Below are 23,145 nucleotides of genomic sequence, written 5' to 3'. Positions count from 1 at the left end.
GGAACATCAGCGCCTTTCCCCGAGGTGCCTTTCCAGACCCCTCCAAAGCACCAGCTGTGCCGAGCCGTCCATCTCTGCAGCTCAGGACAACATCCTTCCTCTCAATGCTGGTTTTCATAGAAGCATTTAAAAATTCTTTTCTATGCGTAAGAGGATTGGATTTCCAGTAAAAACTCCAGCCAAAAACCATTTGAAAGTTTGTGTTTGTTTGTTTTCTTTAAACAAATCAAAACAAACTCTGCTTTAGCCAAGAACTGAACCAGAAAGTTATTCTTGTCCCTCCACAAATAAGTCCTGTGGAACACTGGATCCTTTCAAACCAACAACAAAAGCTGTACCATAAATAGAGATTACTTGTTTTCACTTCTATCATTTCCATTACAAAGACACTTCATCTTTCATTGAACTAGCTCGTGGTTTAAATTAAAATTTGTTTTTAAATAGAAATATTGTTCTCTTCACTCAGTGGTGAAAGCACACCAGAGTGGGAGATCAATAACACTGGTGGCTGTTGGACTCCCCCTGTCATTTAGGAAGGTAGTTAAATGCACAGCACTGCCTGAAGGGACTTAAATATATCTCTACAGAGGATCTCGGACACTGGGGCCTTGGAGTGTTGGGTCCCCTGAGCTCAGCCTCACCTCCAGCTCTCTCTAGACACTTACAATAGCCCTGGTACCCCAACGACACAAGGATGCACTTTGTACTGCTGGACAACCTTCAGAAAGGTCCTGCACATCCCACACCTGACCCCTTCCTTCATGGGGACCCACAAGGTTTTTTGCTCAAGCCTTTGCTGTGATCTCCAACCAAGAAACACTGGATTAAAACCAAAAGACCTCACACATTTCATTTGACTCCATTCCTGGCGGTGTTCCCAGGACCCCAAAGAACCTGGTCTAGTGGAAGATGCCCTTGCCTGTGGCAGGGGATTGTAACGAGATCTTTAAGGTCTCTTCCAACCCAAACCACTCCAAGGTTCTATGATTTACAGTCACAGTTTAGTGTGAGACAGACAAGCAAACCCTCCAAGGGTAGGCACCATTCCCCAAAACAACACAGCCTCCAGGCAGAGAAACCTGCTTTGATCGAACTTCAGCTCAGGATAGAGCCCAGAGGATGGAGCTGCATGCCCTGTGCAGGCAAAGCCAGATGATTTAATAGCTCTTTCGAGATCTGCTCTTAGAATTTGAATTTCAGAAAAACAACACCCCCAAGAAAATCAATGGAAAAGCAATTTGCTGAATGGTTAAGACATAAGAGCCAATCCATATTTTGACCAGCCCATCACAAGCACACCAAGCACTTTAAAAAGCCATTAATACTCCAACTTCCAAACAGCCTAAAGCACAAAGGGAGAAAGAGCAGATTTGAATGCCGAGATGCACAGGAGCCAGGAGTGCTCTGCTGCCATCTTCAGTGCAGAGAGAAAACCTGCCTGTGCCTCATGCAAAATGTGCGTAGCATCCACCAGAGCAAGTTAGAGAAACACACTGGCCATTTGCTAGGGGTGAAGGTCAGTTCACATGACATTGCCTTAAAATGACCTGCCTAAAAAGCATCTCCTGCTGCTGTAGCTGGGGACTTGGGTCTGATCCCCTCGGGGCATTTCCTGCTGCCCAGATTTGAGCTCTGTCCCCTCTGCCCATGCACGGGGAGAGGTGAGAGGCCTGAAGAGATGATTGTGACCTGCCATAACCAAGGGGGAGGCAGAGATCCCACCAGGACACAAGTGGTTCTTTTGTGAGCACCACCCAAACACCACCATCAATCAACAAACACAAACATCAGCACATGTTTAGGCTGGAGCTCTGCTCTCCAAGCCTCACTGAGCTCATTTAGGGGGCTCTAATGTGCCCCAGGCACCACTCAGGCTCGGTGCTCTTTCACCCGAGCAGGGCTCTTTACACCCTGGCACTGAGCTGTCAGCCTCAACTGGGAACAAATAAAACAGCCAAACAGCACTAATTGGTCCACGGCATGCCCTGCCAGGGATGTGGCAGCTTTTGGGCACCACCAGCACCCCCAGGCTGGGCTGATGCTGCACCACAGGAAGGCAGGTACTGCAGGGACATATTTCTCCTGGCTCCCTGGTCTGCAGGGACCTTCCTGAGATTTGCACCCACTACAGATTCAGCGTCTTGCTGGAAAAACAGAAAAGTGGCATTCCACAATGGAAAACAAACCAAACAAGCCCAGGTGTGGCTGCTGGGGCCCTGACAGCCCCAGGAGTGGTGGCATGAGCTACCACTGGCCAGCAGCTCCCCCCATGTGTCACCCTCTGTCCCAGGGCTCAGCACACCCATCAGGACCCCCAGAGCACTCCCAAACCCCCCCTCCCCACGTTCACAGGGAGTCAGGAGGATGCTCAGTGCCTTTGGCACGCACTCCCTGCCGAGGCAGGACCACCCAGCCTCAGGAGCTGCCCAGCCTGGCCGGGGAGCAGATGGAGGCCAAGTTCTCATTACTGCAGATCATTAGCTGGGCTGGAAGAGGCCTCCCCTTATCGCTTTCCCACGTTGACACCAAAGAAGCTGCCTCACTCTGCTCCAGTCTGCTGGCTCAGGTCGAGGTGAGCCTCAACCCAAGCGCATTAACCCTTTCTGCATCACTGCAACACCTTTTACTGCTGTTTCAGTCCCTGAGGACATCCCTCTGGAGCCAACTGCTGCCCTCAGAGGGCAGCCAGGAAACTTAAAGGAGTAGCTGGGCATGCTTCACTCGCACGGATTTCCAGGACTGACACAGTTTAACCAGAGCCAAAATCCCAGCTGAAAGGTGATTACTGTCACACTGGAGCCATGCCAGCTGCTGTCTGCGACTCTTCATTCTCCCTTACCAACAACCAGGCCAGGTGCCAGGGGGCTCAAAGTAACTCTTGGTACAGCCTTGCTCAGCCATCACTGCCAGCACAGCCAAGGGGAGAAAGAAGCTTGGGAATGCCTAAAGCTTGTATTTTCCCCACCAATTTACCTTATTGTCTGGCACCTCTTTTGGCAGCAAGAATTTTTATCAACAAATCGAACTAGGGAAGCTTTGCATGTCGATGAGAGCAGAGGCAAAGGTACAGAGCAGTGAAGGTGACATAGCCGCTCTCAGTGGCACCAGAAACCACTGACACAGTTGTGAAACAGGGATGGACATTCCCACAGGGAAAACAAACGCCCCACAACCCTGCAGCAAATCCCTCAGCTGGGCAGGAGAGTGCTCCATGCACCGGGCCACCCCTCTGCCCTTCATTAAACCCCTCCCTTCTGGATGAGGGAACACACTGGCACCAGTGCATGTCCCAGCAATTCCCCCCCAGTTTTCACAGCAAAACCACCCTCACCCCAGGAAATCCCACTGTGGGCAACAGTTCACTCAAAACACCTGGTAAAACCCAAACCCCCATCTCAGCTTAACTCAGCTCAGCTGAGGGCAATTCACCTCTAACCACCCCACAGGCTTTGCTCCTCCCCGAGGAGCCCCTGCAGCCCGGGGCTCAATGCTTAATGTTCCCTGACCTTCCCCACAGGAGTCACAATGCCCCTGACAGAGGCTTTGATCCCATCTCTGACTGCTGTCGTTCTCCTGAAGGGCACCTTGTTGCCAGTTTCCCCTCAGTACCATCTGCTCTCCCTTTCCGCTCCCGAAATGCTCCTTTTTGTCCCCCAGGTATTTCCCATTGCTGCACCTCCTGCTCCTTCAGGCACAGCAACTGAGCAGCCCCCACCCCTCAGACCCGCACAGACTACAGCTCTCCGTGCTGGAACTGCTCAGCCCCCGGCTGGATCGTGTGAGCAATCTACCAGCTAATTAGTAATTAATTATTTGCACATCCCTAATGCTTCCTTTCCAGGCTAGCAGAGCATTTTACGAGCATAAAAAACCCCAAAACTCATCATTCCAACACACCCAGGGATGCCAAAAGCTGCTCTGCTGCTCACATCAGCTGCCGGGACACCACAGTTTCGGGGCATGAGCCCCATCCTTGTGTGCACCTTTCACATCCTTGAGCTAAAGACAGTTTTCCTCTGTGTCCATCATGCACCGCTTCCATCCAACAGAGCCATGTGCAGCCACATCCCCTACAGAACAGCAGTGACCCCTCTCCCCCCTCCTTTTTCCTTTCCCCTAACCCAACATCAGCATCACATTCTTCTTGAGCCACAACTTCAGTGTTGAACACCATGATTTAGGAGTCTAAGCACCATTGAGAAGCACATAAGATCCCCCTGCTGAAGCCTCTCTTCCCTCCCAGGGCTGCAGGGAGGAGAAGAAGGACCCCAAACCAGCAGCAGTTGCCAGCAGCAATTGGCATCCCAGCTGCAAATAGCTCTCACTCCCATGGCCCTCATAAATAAGAGGAAGAAAGTTAAGAATTGCTTTGCCAGATGGCTGTAGATCATAAGTGATCTGTCAAAGGAAAAATAAACCTCTCCCTGCTTTTTCCCACAGGACTGAAACATACCTGGATTTCCACTTTGATAACACCAGAATCCTCAGCCATACAGGGAGAAACAATATTAACTTTGCAGGAGCTGCAGGCCCACCACCCTCAACTCCACTGTGCTTTGTACTCCTTCCTTCTATTCATTTGAAAGTCAATGAGGCTTTCCCAGGAAATCTGAGCCCAGCACACACCACACAGGCAGGTACACGGGGTGTCCCCATGGATCTGTGCTGGCCCAGGACCAGCTCCCCTTCTTCAGCACATTTGGATTGGCAAAATTCAGAGATTGCTCCACAGAAGTCCATAAGTTGCAGCTGTTGGGAAGCTGCTCCAGAAAGGCTGTTTGTGGCATTTCACAGAGATTAAACACCCCAAGCACTCATTTGGCTTTAAGGCAGCAATGCACAGCTAACCCAGGCAGCCCCCGGGGCACTCAGTGCTCTCTCTGCCTGGCTCCACCTGCTGCTGGGACAAACCCCTGTAGACCAGCCTGTTAGATACTAGAGGTCACCTCCTAGGCATCCCACACTCAGTGGTACCAGCAGAGGAGATGCGTTATCTGGGGAGAGCAAGCTTTCTCACCCCAACAGCCCCTGCACCCCATAAACACAACCATCCCCTGCAACACACAGAGCCCATTTCACCCCAAGTGCACAACCTCACCTGGGACAGCAAGGGCCTCCTGCAACCAGCACGGACTCCTTGGAGAAGAGAGCAATCCTTCCCGTGGCAGAGCTGCCTCCCTGCCTCTTGAAACTGCTCCCACCCTCTTCCCTCAGCAGATAATGTCCGCTGATTGCCTTGACCATCGGCACCTGTGCTAGGGCAGGACACGGGCTCAGGGCCCTTCCACCACCTGGCACCCACTGATTTGCTGATTTGCTGCAGCTGCTGCAGGAGCTTGCAGGTCATCAGAGCATCCCGGAATCATGTGTGAGCTCCAGCTGGAAGGGTTCCATAAGAATCCAATAAGTCCAACCCCTCCTCCTTGCAGGAGTGCCTCACGCTGACCTGAACATCAGCATGCTCCTTGCTGGGCTCAGGTGCTTTGGGCTGCAGCTGCCACTTCCCACTGGGAGAATCCCAGTCTGTCCTGGGATCCAGTCTGTCCTGTCCCCTTCAGGTCAGGACAGACCTTCCCCTGAGTCATTTCATCGTACTTACACATCAATAAAGAAGTTTCCACAAATGACTAATGCTTGTGCTGGCTTAGCAGAGAGCCACAGGGTTTCATCCAATTGCTGTTGCTCCTCTGTTTCTATTTTTGAAGGAAACGGAACAGGAATTAGCCAAAGACAGTGGATCTTGAAGCTGGATCCTTTAATAACACCTGCTCAAAAGGTGAGTGGGACAGAAGACACTGCGGTTCCCTGCCCCATTACAAACTCTCATCTCCAGCAGAGACCATAATGGGCCCAACATACCTGCCAGACTTCTTCTTCTCAGATTTTTTGCTGCCCAATTTTTAGAGCCTTTATGGGCCAGGCTGACTCACGAGGCATCATCCAAATTTCCATGTCCTGAGATTTCCCTTTTTCCCTGGTTTCTGCCCTCAGCCCACCTTGCCCACATCAAGCAGATGGTGCCCCGAGCCTCGTGCTGGAAGTGCTGTTGGCCCAAATGAAGCGTAACACGCCGGGTTGTCCCTAACAAAGGGGTCCTCTGTTTGGCTTTCCCGGGAGGGTTATTATAGCCGGCGTTTATTTTGGCCTGGGACCAAAACATGCATTAGTGTGCCTCATCCTGTGCACTTGTGTGTGCGGCCCTGACAGGCGTGGGGGGCTTGCAGACGCCAGGCCAGGCTGGAGGGGAGTTTTTCACGAGTTAAAAATCTTCTTCCCATACATACACTGTTCAGAGAAACGGGCCTGGCGTGCCCTGGCACAGTGGGGAAGGTCCATCCTGGCCCCACATGTGCCCATCCTTGCCCAGTTTGCTGTGGGGCAGTGGTGAGTGCCAGGGGCAGGCTCAGGAATCTGCCCCACAGTCACAGCTGTGGTGCCAGGCTGTGCAGTAAGTAAATTTGGTTTCTTGTAGTGGGATAATGATCCTGAACCTGCATCATAAATGTTTCAGGAGGTAACAAGAAAAGCAACAGGTCCACACTATGCTGGGAGGATGGCTCTACAGCAGCTGGAGGGGTATTCCCCTTCCCAGGGCACAGAACTGCTGGAAAAATGTCTCTCTTCACACTAGGTGATGCAGGTGCTGTCCCCACCCTATTTATCAGTTCCTTTGAGGATGATGCCACCCTGCAAACCGGTGCACCTCTGACCAGGGTCAGCAGAGACCCTTAAACTGCACTTTGTAGCCTCAAAGGAAACACCAGCAGGGTGCTGGGCAGCAGCAATAGCTCCCTGTGAGCGCCAGGACGGGTGCTGGGACACTCAGTCCCCCACTGCTGCTGCCACAGGTGCTGCCCCTGTGTCCCTGTGTGAGCAGTTCCCTGGCTGTGCTTTTGGCACGTCCTTTGCTGAGCTGTAAACGTCAAAGCAGACGGCATCTGCTCTCTGTGCCGTGCTGTAATTAGGAAACAATATTATTAAAACCACTTCCCATCTCTGCTTTCTTTTCATCTCCCCTCCTTCTCGTTGTTCCTCTATTCTCTGCCGTGCAGCCCGTGGCCTTTGGGCTGAATGCTGATGAGCTGTTGTTTGGTCTAATCTACAGTGCTTGTTAACGGGGTTGTTAACACAGTTTTGAACCACCTGCTCTGGGTTGGCTTCCCCCAAGTCCTGCCCCTCCAAATCAGAGCCCATTGCTGGGGAGGTGCTGGGGTTATTGCTCTTTTCTACTCCAGATGCTGACAGGCACAAGCTCTGCCACCCACATTGAAACCGAGCTCTGCCCAAATCCGTGTGTTTTGCTGTGAGGGCATCTGTGCCAACGTGATTTTTTGGTAAATCACTACATAAAGGCATTGCATAGATACCTATACACCCAGCCTTGTAACCTTCCCCACAAGTGTTTGTTTCCTAAAGGAGCATGGCCAGAGTTGGCAGACACCGAGCGGGTTACAGGGATGGAGCGCCTCTCCTGTGAGGGAAGGCTGAGAGAATTGAGTTTGTTCAGCCTGGAAAAGAGAAGGATTGAGACTCACCTTGCTGTGGCCTTCCAGGACCTGAGGGGAGCCTACCACAAAGATGGAGAGAGGGCATGGAGTGACTGGACAAGGTGGAATGACTTCAAACTGAAAGGGAGTAGGTTTACACAAGATATTAGGAAGAGATTCTTCCCTGTGAGGGTGGGCAGGCCCTGGCACGGGGTGCCCAGAGAAGCTGCGGCTGCCCCTGGATCCCTGGAAGTGTCCCAGGCCAGGCTGGATGTGGCTTGGAGCAGCCTGGGACAGTGGAAGGTGTCCCTGCCCATGGCGGGGGTGGGATGAGGTGATCTTTAAGGCCCTTTCCAAACCAAACCAGTCTGAGATTCTGTGATTTCTCCCAGGCCATCCACTCCCACCTGAGACATCCGAGTGCCAACACTGGATGAGGGATGCTTTCCAGCACTCTTTGCACAGCAAGGATTTTACCTTCAATTCATGCATCTCACAGGCAAATTTCAAACATAAACTGTGGGCACAACATCCGCAGATACCCCTCCCTCTGCTGAGTGAGCTGAGTGAGAAGATGCAGACGGCAAGTGGGGAGGAACAGGGCTGCAGGAGGGGACAGGAACAGTCAGGTGGCCCAAGAGAAGAGATGCCAGTGGAGCTGAGGCCTTGTGGAGTTACTGAAGAGGGAACTGGAGTCTCATCTCTGCCAGACACAGCATCACTCATACTTCCCCAAGAAGTGCTTTGAGCTCACTGGGTAGCAGCTGGGCCAGAGGAGTTGAGCACTATTTGTATGTGGCTCTCCAGGGTGTGTTAAGATGACATTCCAACCCCAGTTCAGCACACTCTGGGCACATCAGTGACACCCCAGCTCTGAGTTACCCACCTTGAGCTGCTCTGAGGGCTGGAGGGAAGCCAGCCAATTTACTGCTGGAGAAGCAGCTGGAAAGGCTCTTCCACCTGTCAGCCAGGGCACATCTGCATTTCTTGTTTTAGTATCACTTTAATCTAGGAGTAGATGAAAAGTTCTAGAAGTTGAGGCAACTTTCTAAGAACAAGTCAGTGAGATCATAAAAGAGTACCAAAAGTGTATTGAAGACATTTGTACCATTTTCCTGCCCAATTTTCTCCTTTTGTTGAGCACTGTGTTTAGGGCTAGATGAGAACTCTGGTCTCTCCAGAGCGTTCCCATAGCTGGTACTGGGGTCTGGAGCTGCAGACATTAATTTGCCAAGCACAAAGATGCCTTTGAACCTAATAACTTGCAGACAATAATACTCTTTTGCATGCTAATAGATAGGATTGTTCTTCAAATGTCTGACATTTATAGCAGTATAATATCTCTGGTGGAAAGCATGCCAGGGATAGGCACGACTTCCCAAGGCAAGTGCTGGGGAAGGAAAGGGATGGAACAGGAATTAACAGACAAGATTTGTGACTGAATTTCACTTCAAGTTTCCTCCAATTGCTGCTGTTTCCTTCCCGTATTTCAAAAGCAATGACTGCCCTGGAAGGTAATTCACACAAAATCCCCTAAACAAAGCAGTGTAAATAGAGCAGCAAACGGAGATGGGCTGTAAATCAGCATCATCCACCTGGAAGCTTTGCTGGCTGGTATCCAACTGAAAAATCAGGGCCAGGCCTCAGTAGCTCTGCTTAGTATCAGAGAGACAATAGGCAGGAATGCCTGCCTGGAGATGTTTGCTTGAAACGGATGAATTATTAATAAACTTATTGTTATTTGTTTTTGTTCTTAAGCAGCTTGTCTCGGTACACATGTTAAAGTGGATTTCAGTCTTTCCTTATTATGCCTAACAAATATTTGTGTCCAGATGCAAAGTGGGGATGGTATTTAAATTCTGATGAGAGATACCCGGAGGGAATTTGTGTATATGGGGCAGTGGGAAATCTGGGTTTGTGTTTGCATCCCTGCCCACCTGATGCTGCTGTTTGTTTGCTTGAGTCAAGCATCTTTCCAATGGCCAGCCAGCCCATAATACTGTTGGAAAACCTGCTAGGAGAAGATGCGCAGCAGCTCTGAGGGGCAGAGCTGGCATTGGCACCCAACACTCCGTGTGACTCCTTCCCCAGGCTGAGTCCTGCCAATATCTCTGCTGCATTCCCAGCAGAGAGGAGAGCTTGAGGAACAGCAAGCCTCACATTTCTGGTGCTGGTTCACGGCTGAGACAGGAGCGGGAATGCTGCCATGATGTCTACTGAATAAATATGTGCTACTGCTGCTCTCATTTGTCTGTACAGTTTTGGAGGAGTTGCAGATGGCCCTTTAAATACTTGCAAGGCCTGCAGCTTTTCCAGAGTGGTTTTTTTCCCCTCCTTTCTCCAAGCTACTTGGCTGCCTACAGTAATTAATATTATCTAATGGGGTGAAGAGCAAAGCAAAGCCCTTCATATTTGAGATTATTCACACAAACAAAAATGTAAACAGCTGTCTGAGAGGGAAGAAACAGGCTCTGAGACAGGACCCTGTAGGAATGAGCTGCCTGGAGCTGTACAAAAAGCCTGTGTGCCAGGATGTTGGGTGCCCACTGGGCACAGCCAAGAGATGCCGTGCTGCCACATCCTGGACAAGGAGCAGAGCCACTGGCAGCCCCGGGGCACTGTCCAGGGGGTTTGATTCTCTACAAATCTCAATTCCCACAAAACCTGCTCCTCTGCAATGCCAAAACCCATCACTGCGCTCATCTGAATGGCTCAGCCTGGCTGAGAACTCCCAGGACTCAGGGAATCACAGGGAGAAAAACATGCCCCCGTGAACCACAAGCACTTAGTTTCAGATGTTTCTAGACCACAGGGCTCAGGATCACAGAGCTGGGTGGTGTCACAGGACAGGGACAGGATGACAGGGCAGGTCGTTAGCCAGGCTCTGCCCTGGCAGGTGGCTCTGCTCCAAGCCAGCACTGAGAGGTGCCCTGGCAGGAACATCCCTGGTTGCAGGGACAGCTCTGTAGTGTACTGGGCTGCAAGCTGCTGCATTGTCACCTTTTAGAGGAGGCACTGGCTTTTAAAGTGAGCAGATCACCTCAGGAGGAGCTAATGACGAATTTCCCTTTGTGTTCCCCTGCCTTTTTCCCTTCCCCAGTCCTTTGGGCACAGGAACCCTCCATATTATTCATCCCAACTTTGCTTAGACCTTGAAACAGGGCTTTTCCTCCCATGGCATTTATGAAGAGTCCATTGATTTTGTTTTTTTTTTCCAGGGAATTTAATACAAAAAATTCCTGCTTTTGAGGCTCAGGAAAAATCTGTTTGGCTGGTGCTTGTCTCCTGCAGGGCTCTTTGCAGGGGATGGAGAGGGGAACAGTGAGGTGGGAGCTGCTGGGGAGGGCAAAGGAGGAGAAGGTAACCACAGGGAGACAGCTCCAAAGGGCTGGGAATCAACAATCCTGACTGTGGCGGAGGAAAATGTATAAGGGAGTGCTGGAAACACTGACTGCCAATGGGTGAGGTTGGGTTTGCTCAGAAATGGGTGGCTAGACTGTGACTCTGGGTGAATTAATGAATGTATGTACTGCAAGGGGCTCAGAGGAGGGTGTCCCTGCAGAAAGGGGGGTTTTCTCTTGGCCCTGAGAGTTTGAGAAGGATGCTGCTGTTCTTGGGGAAGTGACAGTGACAGTGCTGCCACCCATCCAAGGCCTTGGTGCCTCATGAGTTCTGAAGAATAAAATAACTGAGGTGGCCTGTGCTGATTCCCATATCCAGGGTGAATTTCATGATATCCGTTTTCTGGGGGTCAAATCTTGGTAGCATATTTGCTACACTGTTGGCTCTGCTCATCCACCTTCTCTCTGCCTGCTGTGGACAGAGTAATTTGGTATCAGAAAACCTGGCTGGTTTTTCTTCCAGCCAGGAGAGACATGGGAAACTTTCAAAATTCTCTGCAAGAAGCAGGAGGAAATATTTTTTGCTTGGTCAAACAGATTTTAATAATTTAAAACATTTTTGTTTTCATGGTCATTTATTTTATATTCCAAAATCAGATCTTATTAATTGTTTCAAGCTGGAAAAACTCAAGATAACTCATTCCACAAATTTGGGAAGAGGATGTTGTGACTTGGTGGGAGCAATGAGTTTCTTTTTCTGTCCCTGACATGATTTTTCTGCGAAATGACCTTTTGCTGCTTTCATTTTGCCACACCTGCACTGTCCAACAAGTGATGGCTCTGGAAGTGGCTTTTCCAAGCACCAAGAGCTGAATTTCTGCTGCTTGCAGGCAGAACAGGCGAGAGGCTGTGGGCATCATCACCATGGATATTCCCTGCAGAGAGAAATCATGCATCATGGGGAATGCACTTTATATAACTCCCTGGCTGAGGGAATATTTCCCAAGTTTATGTTACAGCCACTGAGCAAATCCCTTGGCAGCACAGAAGCATCTCTGTAATACAAAGCTGGGGAGGGGAAGGCCAGACCCAGCTCAGGGAGCACAGGGAGCCAAGCTGCAGCCAAAATACGGTTCTGAGCTTCCAAAACATTCTGGTGGTCCAGTGGCTGCCAGGCTGGAACCTCTTGTTCGCTCTCTGGCAGCCACCAGACAGTTTGCAAGGCCATTCCTAACTGCAGGGCTGATGCTTGCAGGGTTCAAGCAGGTCAGGCCCGTGGAAGCGCTGGGTGAGGGAGCCTTGCAGGATGACAATCCCAGGACTTCATTTTCTGCCATCCTGCCCACCATGCCGTTGCTGATGAGGCTCTGGAGTGATGTAGACTGTGGATACACAGGATCTGCTTGTTCTGGAGGGTCTCCTCAGCATCTCCATGGGCTCTCCATGGCTCTGCCTCAGCCTCTGGCTCAGCAGTGCAGCCCCACAGCTCATCCTTTCCTGCTGCTCATACTTGTGGTGTGAGTAATCTGCCCCAGAGCCTCCCTCACGGTTCATGGAGCCTCTTGGGCTGACCAGAACAGGGTCACAACTTTCTGCTGCTTTCACAGCTCCAGCTTGATGGCTCCCTGTTGGGTTGAGGCTGGAGAGAGCCAGGGTTTGGCCTGTCATCTCCCTGGAGCACAGCAGTGTTTTGTGGATACTGCTCTAGCAAATGGTTTTGAAATGAAAAAAGTGTTGATTAACCCTGTTCCAGCAGTGTCTGTGTGACTGAGAGTGTGATGGGTGTCAGGACACCCTCAGGCAACGTCCATGGGCTTCCTCTGCAACAAATGATGCTGCAACAAGCTATGATGCTAACACTAAACTTGCATATGAAAAACACCCAATGCTATTTAGCTGGTAGCTCCTGGTCAATCCCCTCAATTCCCAGTGGTGTCCCTTTGGGGCATTAGGGAAATGCTAGCTCTGAGAGCTTTGACAAATAAATCCTCTGGACCTCATTGTAAAGGATGGGAAGTCTCCCACCTCTCTGTTTTTGGAAATGAAGCAGAGAGAAACGTTGCTGATCTGGAGGATGGCCTCTCTCCCAGAGCCCGGCATTGGATCTTCTGAAAGGAGAGGAAACTGCCACACTTCATTCCTGGTGAAACACCTGGACAGGCTTTTCTGGCTCATTGTAGGACTTGGGCATGAAGCCAACAAATCTGCAGCCTTTGAATTCAACACCTCCTTCTGCCCCCAAAGTCATCAAGAGTTTTGTTCACCTCTGGACAGCTGAATTTCCACTTTATAAATCCACCCCCTATCTAACCTGGCATGGGGATCCACTGGTACTGTTATTCCATTAAATCAGAGTAAAATTATCATCTTTTGTTCCCTTTTTCTTGAAGCCACAGGTCCACCCTGCCACCTGTGTGGTTAATCCCAGGCCTGATTCTGCAGGTGGGAGGTCTGTGAGCTCCCAGGACAATGTGTTCTCTCCAGTGGCCACAGCGCTTTTCACCTTTTCCTTCACACCTCTAGTAGATATTTCTTTGAGGTGATGCATACAACATGTTACCAAGGCAATGGGAAATCGAGGCTCCATGTTGCAGATTTCTTCTCCAGCAGGACTTGGAGGGAATGGGGGAGGAGTCAAGAGCATTATTACTGAATTCAAGATTATTGAATTCATTATTATTGAAGTCAGAGGGAGCTCCATGAGGCTGGTGGGGACGGTTGAGCTTCCCACACCGCTGACCCTGAAAAAAATTATTCATCACAGGCCCTGGCAGCGCCATTCCATGGGTGACACCAGTGGTACACCAGCACAGCACAGTGCCAGGGAATGAGGGCAATGTCCAAAACATTATGCTGGCTTTGACTTCTGAAGCTGGCCCCTGTGGAAACCAGGAGTGGGAATGTTAGGTAATCCCTTATCCTTGCAGCTGTGCCAGGCACTGTGTTGGGATTTTGAGGGGTGCTGTATGTTGCTTGGGGCCCAGAAGGGGATGAGAACTGTTCCTGCTGCAGCCCAGGGCCACAATCTGCAGGCATTTGCTGGCCAGACACCTCTTCCTGGCCCGGGGATGCAATCCTGACCCCCGAGCCCTCAGGAGGAGCTGGGCACACTGCCCCACCGTGCCACACAAGGAGGATTGTCCCTCTGTCCGGAACGTGCTGTCACATCCCCAGAGCCGCATTCCTGCAAACGCACGGTGCCTCGGGTGCCAGCGGAGCCGCTGCGGCGGCGGCAGATGTTTGCACAGCTGGACGGGCTGCGTGGAGCAACACTGACATGCAGCGGTCGGCAGCTGCATCTCTGCCTGCCCCTGCCCAGGGATGGCCCCAGGCCAAGCCCCGCATTGATTCCCAAAATTTTAGCTACTTCCCCGTGGAAAAACCCCATCCCGGCTGGTGATCTTCCTCCCACAACAGCGGTGTTTGCCACAGAGAGCTCACCTGCTGCTTAAAGACAGGGGAATTGCTAGTATAAGCATTTTTTCCCCCAGCATGTTATTTAAATTCCTGTAAAACTGCCCCATAACACTGCCTGTAAGTGACCATGCTGCACCCCAGAGGGTGCTGACAGGCAGCTGTTCCCAGATGGAAAAGTAGCTGCAATGCTGAACCAGGGAAGGAAAAGACTGGGAGGAGAGGAATTTCAGATGTTTGAGCTCTCAGGAGCTCTGGGTGTGATGTTGGCAGCTCCATTGCCCGGAAGAGTTTGGCCACACCGGGTGCCTGTGCTGAAAATCTGTCCCTTTTATCAGTGCTGACGTGTTTTGAAACCTGGCCAGGGAAATGGCACGAGGTTGGGGCTACCCTGGCTGCCGGCCCTGCTCCCCAGAGCTGTCACACGGTCACGGTGTCAGCTCATGTGGCACCTGGGTATGAGCTAGCTGTAGCCAGCTGGCCCCATCCTCTGCTCTGCAAGGGTCCTCAGACTTGAGCCCAGTTGTGGATGGATGTCTGCCAGCCCTAAGCACCAAAACCCAGGAGTGGTGATGACAGGGAACAGGCAAAAAGAGAAAACAGGGAAATTACAACATCTGATGCAAGGAAAATCTCCCTTTTCCCAGGTTCAGTGTCCAGTGTCTAGCAAACGAGGCATTTACAATGAAAGTCCAGAAGATGCTGTTGTGGCATGAGAAACTGGAGCAGTTCAGGGAGGAACACTTAGGAAGACAGAAGGAGCTCCAGTCTTAGCACAGGAGGTGCTTTGGCTGGTTTGGTTCTGTAGAAGGGGTCAAGCCAGGGCTGTGGTGGAGCAGCAGCTCAGTGGAAGCTTCCTGGCAATGTGTGATGTTTTAGACAAAAGACTGAATAAGAGTCTTGAATGTGTGAGAGGGGAAACAGTGAGTAGGTGCTGGGAGAGGATTTTACCTTTGTGTGGGGCTGGGGAGACTGGCTCAGGAATTTTGCATCCAGTTCAGGTGTCTGCATATAAGAGAGGGTGTTGGAGAGTGTTGAAAAGAGCTACAAAAATGATTGAAAGACTGGAGAAACAGCTTTACAGGGGAGAGAACTTAAAGACCTCCATCTGTTTGCATTATTAAAAAGAAAGAGGTTGAGAGGTGACTTGATGACAGTGTATAAATACCTTTAGAGGGAGAAAAGAGTGGGGATTGCAGGATCTGTGATTTAGCAGGGGAAAACCATGGATGGCTGGGAGCAAGAGCCCGATGAAATCAAACTGGAAATTAATCACTTTCATTGTTTAAAAAAATACCCCTACAGGTCCAACATTTTGGAACAAATTCAAAGGAAAAGGGTGGTTTTCTTCAGTCACAGTGTCAGAAAATGAAGACTGGGAGCTTTTCTCAAAGACCTGTGGCACAAGTTAGCACAGAATGGCTGGAGCTTAATATAGAGATTATTGGGTTGAAACGATTGTGTGGATACACTCAATATTGCAAAAGATGCACTAGCACATATCTTTGAGCTTATCCACCAGGTTCCTGAGCAGGACTAATGAAGAATGTCAACTCAGGGGCAAGGACGAAGTGAAGAAAAGAAAGGAAAAAAAAATCCATCATGGGGTCGATTTTACCTACTGGCTTTTAAGAAAAAAAATAAATCAGAGCTAAAGAAGAGCAACCTTGACCCAGATACCTGCAGGTGTGGAGCACCTCGCCAGGTATGGTCAGTCAGAATAACGCTCTGGAAGTGGCACGAGGAATTGCTGTCCTGAATTAACGACATGAGTTCGAGAAAGGGTTTAGCTGTGCTGGTATAGAACACTCTCCTGAATGACAGCCTTGAGGCCCTTCTGAGTGCAAACACCAGATCTGCCTGTGGGAGGGTGTGATTTTCCCTGCCCTGGGTGCACATCTGGTCCTTTGTTCTGGACAATGGGAAGGCCCCTTTCTTCTGCCCTCCCTCCCTTGCTGCAGTTCTTGGCCCTGTTCCCACTGGCTCGGCTCAGCCCCTGCCTCCTCTCAGGCTCCTCACACCCACCCTGCTCCCAGCAGCTGGGAGCAGTTGGATTTTGGGATGTGGTGGTGCCAGGTTGTGGGTTCTCATTGCAGCAGGGAAGCTCAGGCCCGAGCACTTGGTGGAGAAACAGAAATAAAAGGTTTTGCTTTGTTGGCTGATGGATTGTCCGGTGTTAGAGCCCAAATGGCCACTCAATGTCCCACCTGCACCCCTGGGAATATCAAGGACTTTGTGTCTTGCCTTCACACTGACACTTCCCTAAATTATCCAGGGGTTACAGGGTTTGGTGGCTGAAAAGATCAAACACTGTCCTGGGCTGGGCTTTCTTTCCCAACTCCAGCCGTGTCCCCTAGGCCTGCTGCTTGTGTGATGCTCCAGCACTGGTCACTGCCAGGAGTCAGGATGAGCCCAGCCCTGCTGCAGCCTCCACTGCAGCAGGGGAATCACTGAAGCTGGAAACACCTTGAATGTTTTAGAATGGAGTTTGGGCTCTTAGCACAGCACCTGGCTAGTGTGGTCAGTCCCCTGCCTTAGGCAATGGGGGAATAGCTAATAACATGTCAAATTTGGACATGCCTCTCTATCCCTAATCCCCTCCCTGCTCGTGTCCCAGGTAATAACATGCTTTCAATGAAAAAGCCCTGAGTGAAAGTGAGTGAAAGGCGAAATGTCTGTGGCAGAAAGGAAGAGATTGAAAGTGTTCACGGAGCTTTAGGGTGGGTAATAGCAGGAGATTTGTGAAAAGGATCTGGAAGAAAAGCCCCTTTTCAAAGGAATTGTATAATCACTGGTAGCTCAGTGTTTCACGCTCATGGATTGCCTTCACGATCTGCCATCAGAGGAGAGGATTTGCTGCTCTCCTCTGTAGATGAGCACTACAGAAACCCTTCCCACACCGCTTTTCTAAATCTTCTTTGAAGGGGTGCTCCTCTCCTCCTACCGAGTGTCAGGGCTGCCCCTGTTTTGTGACACACATTTGCAGAAATAATCAGGAATAAAAAGGGGAGCAGAAAGCACTTGCCATGGAGGGATGCCCCTCCAAATCCCAGTGTCCCCAGAGCCAGGGGAGAGGGGTCCAGAGCGATGCTGAGGGCTGCACTGGAGAGGAAATATGCCCCACTTGTAGATCTGTGAGGTGCTCGGCTGCAGGCAGAGCTCTTTTGGCAGCAGGAAGGATAGAAAGGGTTGCAGTGGAAATGATCTTTATTGGCAAGTACAGCTTTGCTGAAATCAACCCATTTTGTGGGAACACATAGGAAACTATTGATGGGGAAAAAAATCTGAGCCATTCATTTTGACCTTCAGAGGATAACGTTTTCTTCCAAAGCATTTAATTTCAACAAATTGTTCAGTTTAGTTTTGATTTTACCACTCAAATTGATGCCATTTTAATCTTTCATGTGTGTGAGCTGCTGGCTCCTGGTGGTACTCTGGCAGTGCCGGGCTCCAGTGTCACCTACAGCACCTTTCCATGCTACAGCAAAGGAATCTTTCCCCGTCAACACTTCTGAAAGCCTTCTCCAGCAAATTTGGGATGGACAAGAGGATTTGGAGATGAAAACACATCTGAAAGCACCACAATTTCCTGTGGAAGAGAAATTGTATTTTCCAAGCACTCTGAGTCAGCAGTGCAGAGCCTGACCCTCCCTGCTCAGCCCTTCTGATCCAACCGCTCAGAGAACAGCAATAAACATGTACGTTAGCTGATTTATCCTGTGTTTTGCATTTGATGTGAAAAGGAGCTTAGCTTTAAATTTGTGTGACCTTAATGTGCCTAAAGTTAAGCTGCTCTTTAAGTCTGTGTAGAATTGGGACCTGCTAGTGGTCCTGCTGATGTCCCCCTGGCAAGAGAGGGTGGTCTGGCAGCTGATTGCATTGATCTGAGGTGGCAGCAGACCTGTGCCAATGCCAATGCAGGTTTGTTTTTGCTCACGTAGGAGTGGTGGTGGCTGCAGCACACAGCGTTTGCAGCCCTTTCACCAGGGGTGGGACTTTTGCTGCTGTTTGGGAAGTTGCAACAAGTACAATTGTTCCCTGTTTCATCCCTGCAGGGCTTTGTGCAGATAAAAAATGGTGTGTGAGCCTGCAGAGGCTGTGGGGGGCTCATGGCCAGGGCAAAGGCGTGTCCCTTCTCATCCACATCCAGGATCCAAGGCTCCCCTGGGTGGATTTGCAGGGAGCTGGAGGGAGGGATGCTCAGGGCTCAGCTCACTGCAGTGACAGGGCTCTCCTGGACTCACCTGTAAAGCAACATCATTATTTCAGAGACAGGCAAAGTGAGCACAGTGAGCGAGCTGGACCCAATGGAGGAGGAGTTTGTCTCCTTTGGGAGCTGGGTGATGCTGTGGATGCTCCTCCTGCACACACTGCCCACTCAGCCCTGCCACCAGCAGCTGTGGGCCTGCAGAGACAACTCCCCAGGCTCCGTTTTTAACTCACTTGCTTTCATTTATATTCAAATCAGAGGATAAATGTAGGCAATGCGTGCGCTCGGCTCAGGCAGGGCTGCTGCTCCAAAGCAACCACAGAGAAGGTGTTTTATTTTTAAAACAGATGAAGGAAGAGATGAAGACAGGGAGTTCTGCACTCTAACTATCACCTTCTTGTTGCTAATGTTGGCTTGGTCATGGAAACAGAAAGATTTGTAAAAATTATTTGTTTTCCAACACACAGGCTGTTTACTTGGCTCCAGCAGGGAAAATAAAGCCAAGGCTTCTGCTTGTGCTTTCAGTCAGATTCTGTTCATGACCAGGTTTGTAGAGATGCTCCTGGGGATTTCAACTTCCAATCACTCTTTTTTTGATGATTTTAATAAATGATAAATATGCCCATGGAATAATGAAAATATTCATGGAAGAAGTGCAGCCTAAAGAATAAGTTGATCTCCCTTGAATCAGGGCAATGCCTGACAGGGCTCTGCAAAGGGAGTGGAGGGCACCCTGCTCAGGGGCAAGCCCTGCAAAAACCCACTGAGCCAGGCTCTTAAATAAAGGTGGAGAAGTTTCCAGCGCTGTGTGTGGCTCAGTCTCACAGGCCATGCGCTCTAATAAGGCACATGGGATCTCACTAACAACCCTCTGCATTTAGAGCAGAATTTTGCCCTAAAAGATGATCCTGACGTTCTTAAAAGTGACAGCACCCTTTTGCAGTGTGTTTTAAGCACATGTGTGCTGACACCTCCATGTGTTGACCAGGCTGGACTCAACCTTGTGCCTCAGTGCCCACGGCAGAGTCGTTCTGCCTTGTCTTTTCTGGGCTTTGCCCACCCCAGAGCACACAGAACTGTCAAAACCTACTTAATACACGTTGACTTAATGGGAGTTGTGCAGCAAAATGCTGCTGGGTGCTTGGAATGCAAAGTCTGCAGGGAGGATTCATTACTCCTGGATTGCAATTAATGATAATTAAAAAAAAAAAAAAGAGAGAAGTTTTTGTATAGAGAGTTATGCTGGATGTCAGAATTAACATCTCATTGAATTATCAAAGCTTTCAAGTAGTGGGTGGTGGAGAGTGGCTTGGGGCTTGCAAATAGGTCAGAGAAAGAGCTGGTTGCTAAATATCTGATAGAAACTTTCCACTGGGGAAGAAAATCTTGCTGATTTGATGGAATAGGAACAATTCTTGGGAGGATGTCTATTCCCTTAAAACTTATGGAAAAGGAAGGATGGAGGCTGGGCTGCCTGCATGCAACCTGGGCTCTGTGGCTTTTTCGCTGGAGATCCCTCCTGCTCACATATGCACTACTCCCCTTTTCATTGCAAAATGGAAACACAAGAAGAAGGGAAGCGTGAACATTTTGGTGGCGTGGTGCCAGCACAGGTCTGCTCTGTGCCTTTGGCAGCTCCAGCTGAACGCCCTTGAAAGCAGCCACCGGTTTTTCGTGCGCTTGGGTTTTTGGGTTCCTCCGGGGATGGTTTGGGTCCGCTGCTCTGGGCTGTGGAGCGCTTGCAACTCTGTGTGACATCAACAGGGGGAGCGGCAGGTCCTGCGGAACTGTCCCTGCGCCGGGCCTGGGACGAGCCATCCTCCAGTCCCTTCACCAGCATCCTCCATCCATTTCACCCAGCATCCTTCATCCCCTTCATCCAGCATCTCCCATTCCTTTAGCCAACATTTTCCGTCCCCTTTGCCCAGCATCTCCCACAGCCTTTCTCCAGCCTTCAACCCAGTCTTCTCCTGTCAGCCAGGGGGCTGGCAGTGCTTTTCACCTAGGTGGGAATTCATCCCTCAGGTTTTCCACCCCTGCTGCCACTGGGATGTGGCAATACTAGGAAGGCTCTGGGTTGTGTGTACCCTCAACGTGGCAGAGACAGTAAATTTTATTGTTGTGGCTCTTTGTACTGATTCTCATAGTAATTCAGCACTGAAGTCGGGCAGCTGGGCAGTGGAATCTCTGGTTTTGCATGTGATCCCACCTCCAAGGGGTGGCCAGTCCTTTTTCATGGGTCCTGCTGGGTTAAAGATGCCCAAGAACCTCTGACACTGCCAGGATGTTCCCGTCTCCCTCCTTTGTTGGGGTGACAGCAGAGGGCTACCTGAGGGTAAAGAGATGGAGTACTGCTTAACCTGCTCCTCCCAAGCAGAGGTAAGAACGAAATATTATGGGAACCAGATGAGCAGATCTGGCAGCCTGTGCTGTGCTGGCCCTTGTGGGGAGCAGCCCTGAGCTGAGAGGTGGGCACAGGGTCCCTCCTTTGGAGCCTGAGGCTGTGCAACTTCTATTTCAAACTAAGGGAATTTCTTTGTTCCAGGCAACTCTTTCCTGAATCTTTCCTCCGCTCGGCTTCTTCTTCCTGCTCCCATAGACAACAACCTTGTGTGAACTGCTGGAGGAGACAGTGGCTCAGCAAAACCTCCTGCCTCCCTGCCAGCTGTGTTCCCCCTGATCAGAGGGACCCTCTGGTCCCGTGGGGAGTGACAGGCTGGCGGCGATTATGGAAAGCAGATCTCAGAAGGGTTTGTCTCCGTGGGGGAAATGGCGCAGCAGAGCTGCTGGGGAATAATAATTATATTATTATGCAGGAATAAAGTCCCGTTTATTTCTGAGAAGGGGATGGGCATGGGGGAAGAGTGGTGAGTGATTGCAAAATAATTATCCCACAGCAGCTATGCTGGGCAGTGTTTCCCTTGTAGGCAACTCCTAAATATTGTGCTAGAGAAGGGCTGGCAGCCTGGACCGTGTGTAGGTGAAGGTGGGGCTGTCCCATCGCAAAGGGCACCTGCCAGCACCCACTGGCTCCTGCAGGAACAAGAGATGATGCAAACACTCACCTGGCAGTGCCACACACCTGCGGGCAGGGCCGGGCAGCCGAGAGCCACCAAGCTCCCAGTGCTCTGCACCTCCCCGCGGTGGCATCTGTAGGGCTGCTGCTGCTGCTGCTGCTGCTGCTGCCCTGCGGCTCTGCCCGGCCCACCCAGCTCCTCCAGCACATCCCAGCCTTGCTTCCACGTGCCTTTGTGTTGATCAGAGCGGCGTTTTCCCACGGCGCGGGGCTGGCAGCGCATTCCTGCCTCGCTTCGCCACGCGTGAACCGGCGATCATCGCCGGCTGGGCCCCGTGAATAATTAATATCCGTGTCACCGTGCTTCCTCCCCCCGCGCGCTGCCGATCGCTCCTCCGGGACGGGGGGATTTGGCCAAGGTCACTGCCGCTGTCGGGGGGCCCCCAGGTGTCATTGTCCTTACGGCTGCTGCCCGCATCCCTGCGGGAATGGGGAGAGCTCCATCCCCGGGAGAGGAGCAGCACAAAGGGGCCGGCATCGCTGCAGGCCCGGGGATGGGGAGGCGCCCAGGGCGACAAGGATGCAGGTGGCTGCCGGGGGGGATCCGGTGACCCCCTCCCGACCTGCCAACTCCCTGCAGAGACCCGCGGCGGGATGCACGGAGCGTCACTCCTTCCCGAGGTCCGCTTTGTGTCCCCGTGCGATCTCCCGGCGCCTTCCTCGTTGTTTCCCAAAACTGAGGCCGGGGAGGATGGGGAGGGGGAGAAATTTAATTTTTTTTTTTTTAATAAAAATTTTAAACATAACAGAAAGTGAAAGCCTTTAAAACCGTGCATTCCAACAAATCGAGCACGCACACACACCCCTCTAAGAAAGGCAGCCGTGAGTCCGCCCGCCGCCGCTCCGGGGCCACGGCGGCTCCGGCCCGCTCCCCTCACGCCCGCACAATGCCGCCCCCTCCCCGCCGCGCGCCGCCCCTCGGCCCGCCCCCGCCCGGCGCTGATTAGCTGCGCCTCGCCGTCAGGTGGGGCAGGCGCGGCGCTGATTGGCCGCGGCGGCGCGGGGCGGGGCGGGCGCGGCGCTGTCAGCCGGGGCGCGGCGCGGCGGGAGCCGCCGGAGGGGCGCAGGGCGCGGGCGCGGCATGGCTGGCTGAGGCGGCGGGAGGAGCCGCCGCCGCCCGGCGCCGCTCCCGGCCGCGCTCGGTGCGAGTGCGAGCGCCCGCGTCAATGAGCGAGTGCATGGCGGAGCCCCGCGCCGCACCATGAGGCGCCGGCCGAGCACCGCGCTCGCCCTGCTGTGCCTCGCCGCCCTCCTGGCCGCCGCCGCCGCCACCGCCGCGCTGCCCGCCAGCGCCGCGCCGCCCGCCGAGCCCGGCAGCGGCAGCGGCGGCCCCGTTGAGAGCAGCCCGGGCACGGAGCCGCCCGCACGGCCCCGCGGCACCGCCGCGCCCGCACGGGGCAGCCCGGCGCCGCCGCCGCCACCGGAGGAGGAGGAGGAGGAGGCGGTGGCGGAGGAGGAGGAGGAAGAGGAGCGGGAGGAGGAGGAGGCTGCGGGCAGCGGCCCCGCAGGTGAGCGGCCCGCGCGGGTCCGTGGCGCGGCGGTGTCAGCGGGGCCGCCGGTGGGGAGCGGGACGGGGCTGCGCCCCATCCTCCGCCGGGCGGACAAAGGCGCGGCCGG

General features: G+C 52.1%; 2 protein-coding genes across 2 annotated transcripts in view; one reads left to right on the top strand and one right to left on the bottom strand.

Annotated features, from left to right (window-relative positions):
• Positions 1-5,179, bottom strand: part of COL27A1 (collagen type XXVII alpha 1 chain) — a 186,692-nt gene extending 181,513 nt beyond the window's left edge. Inside the window, exon 1 of the mRNA XM_066200944.1 lies at positions 5,099-5,179. The gene's annotated coding sequence lies outside the window, so the exon portion shown is untranslated. The remainder of the gene's footprint in view (positions 1-5,098) is intronic.
• A 17,492-nt stretch (positions 5,180-22,671) lies between these two features.
• The window catches only part of MEGF9 (multiple EGF like domains 9), a 48,976-nt gene continuing 48,502 nt past the window's right edge, over positions 22,672-23,145 (top strand). Inside the window, exon 1 of the mRNA XM_066201122.1 lies at positions 22,672-23,036. Within this exon, the coding sequence (XP_066057219.1) occupies positions 22,730-23,036 (307 nt within the window). The 5' untranslated portion in view covers positions 22,672-22,729. The remainder of the gene's footprint in view (positions 23,037-23,145) is intronic.

This window comes from Chamaea fasciata, unplaced genomic scaffold (assembly GCF_029207755.1).
Source record: "Chamaea fasciata isolate MVZ Bird 193981 ecotype frontalis unplaced genomic scaffold, bChaFas1.0.hap1 SCAF_20, whole genome shotgun sequence".
NCBI classification, from domain to species: Eukaryota; Metazoa; Chordata; class Aves; order Passeriformes; family Sylviidae; genus Chamaea; species Chamaea fasciata.
Note: the sequence above shows the minus strand (reverse complement) of the source record. Positions and strands in the feature narration are given on the sequence as shown.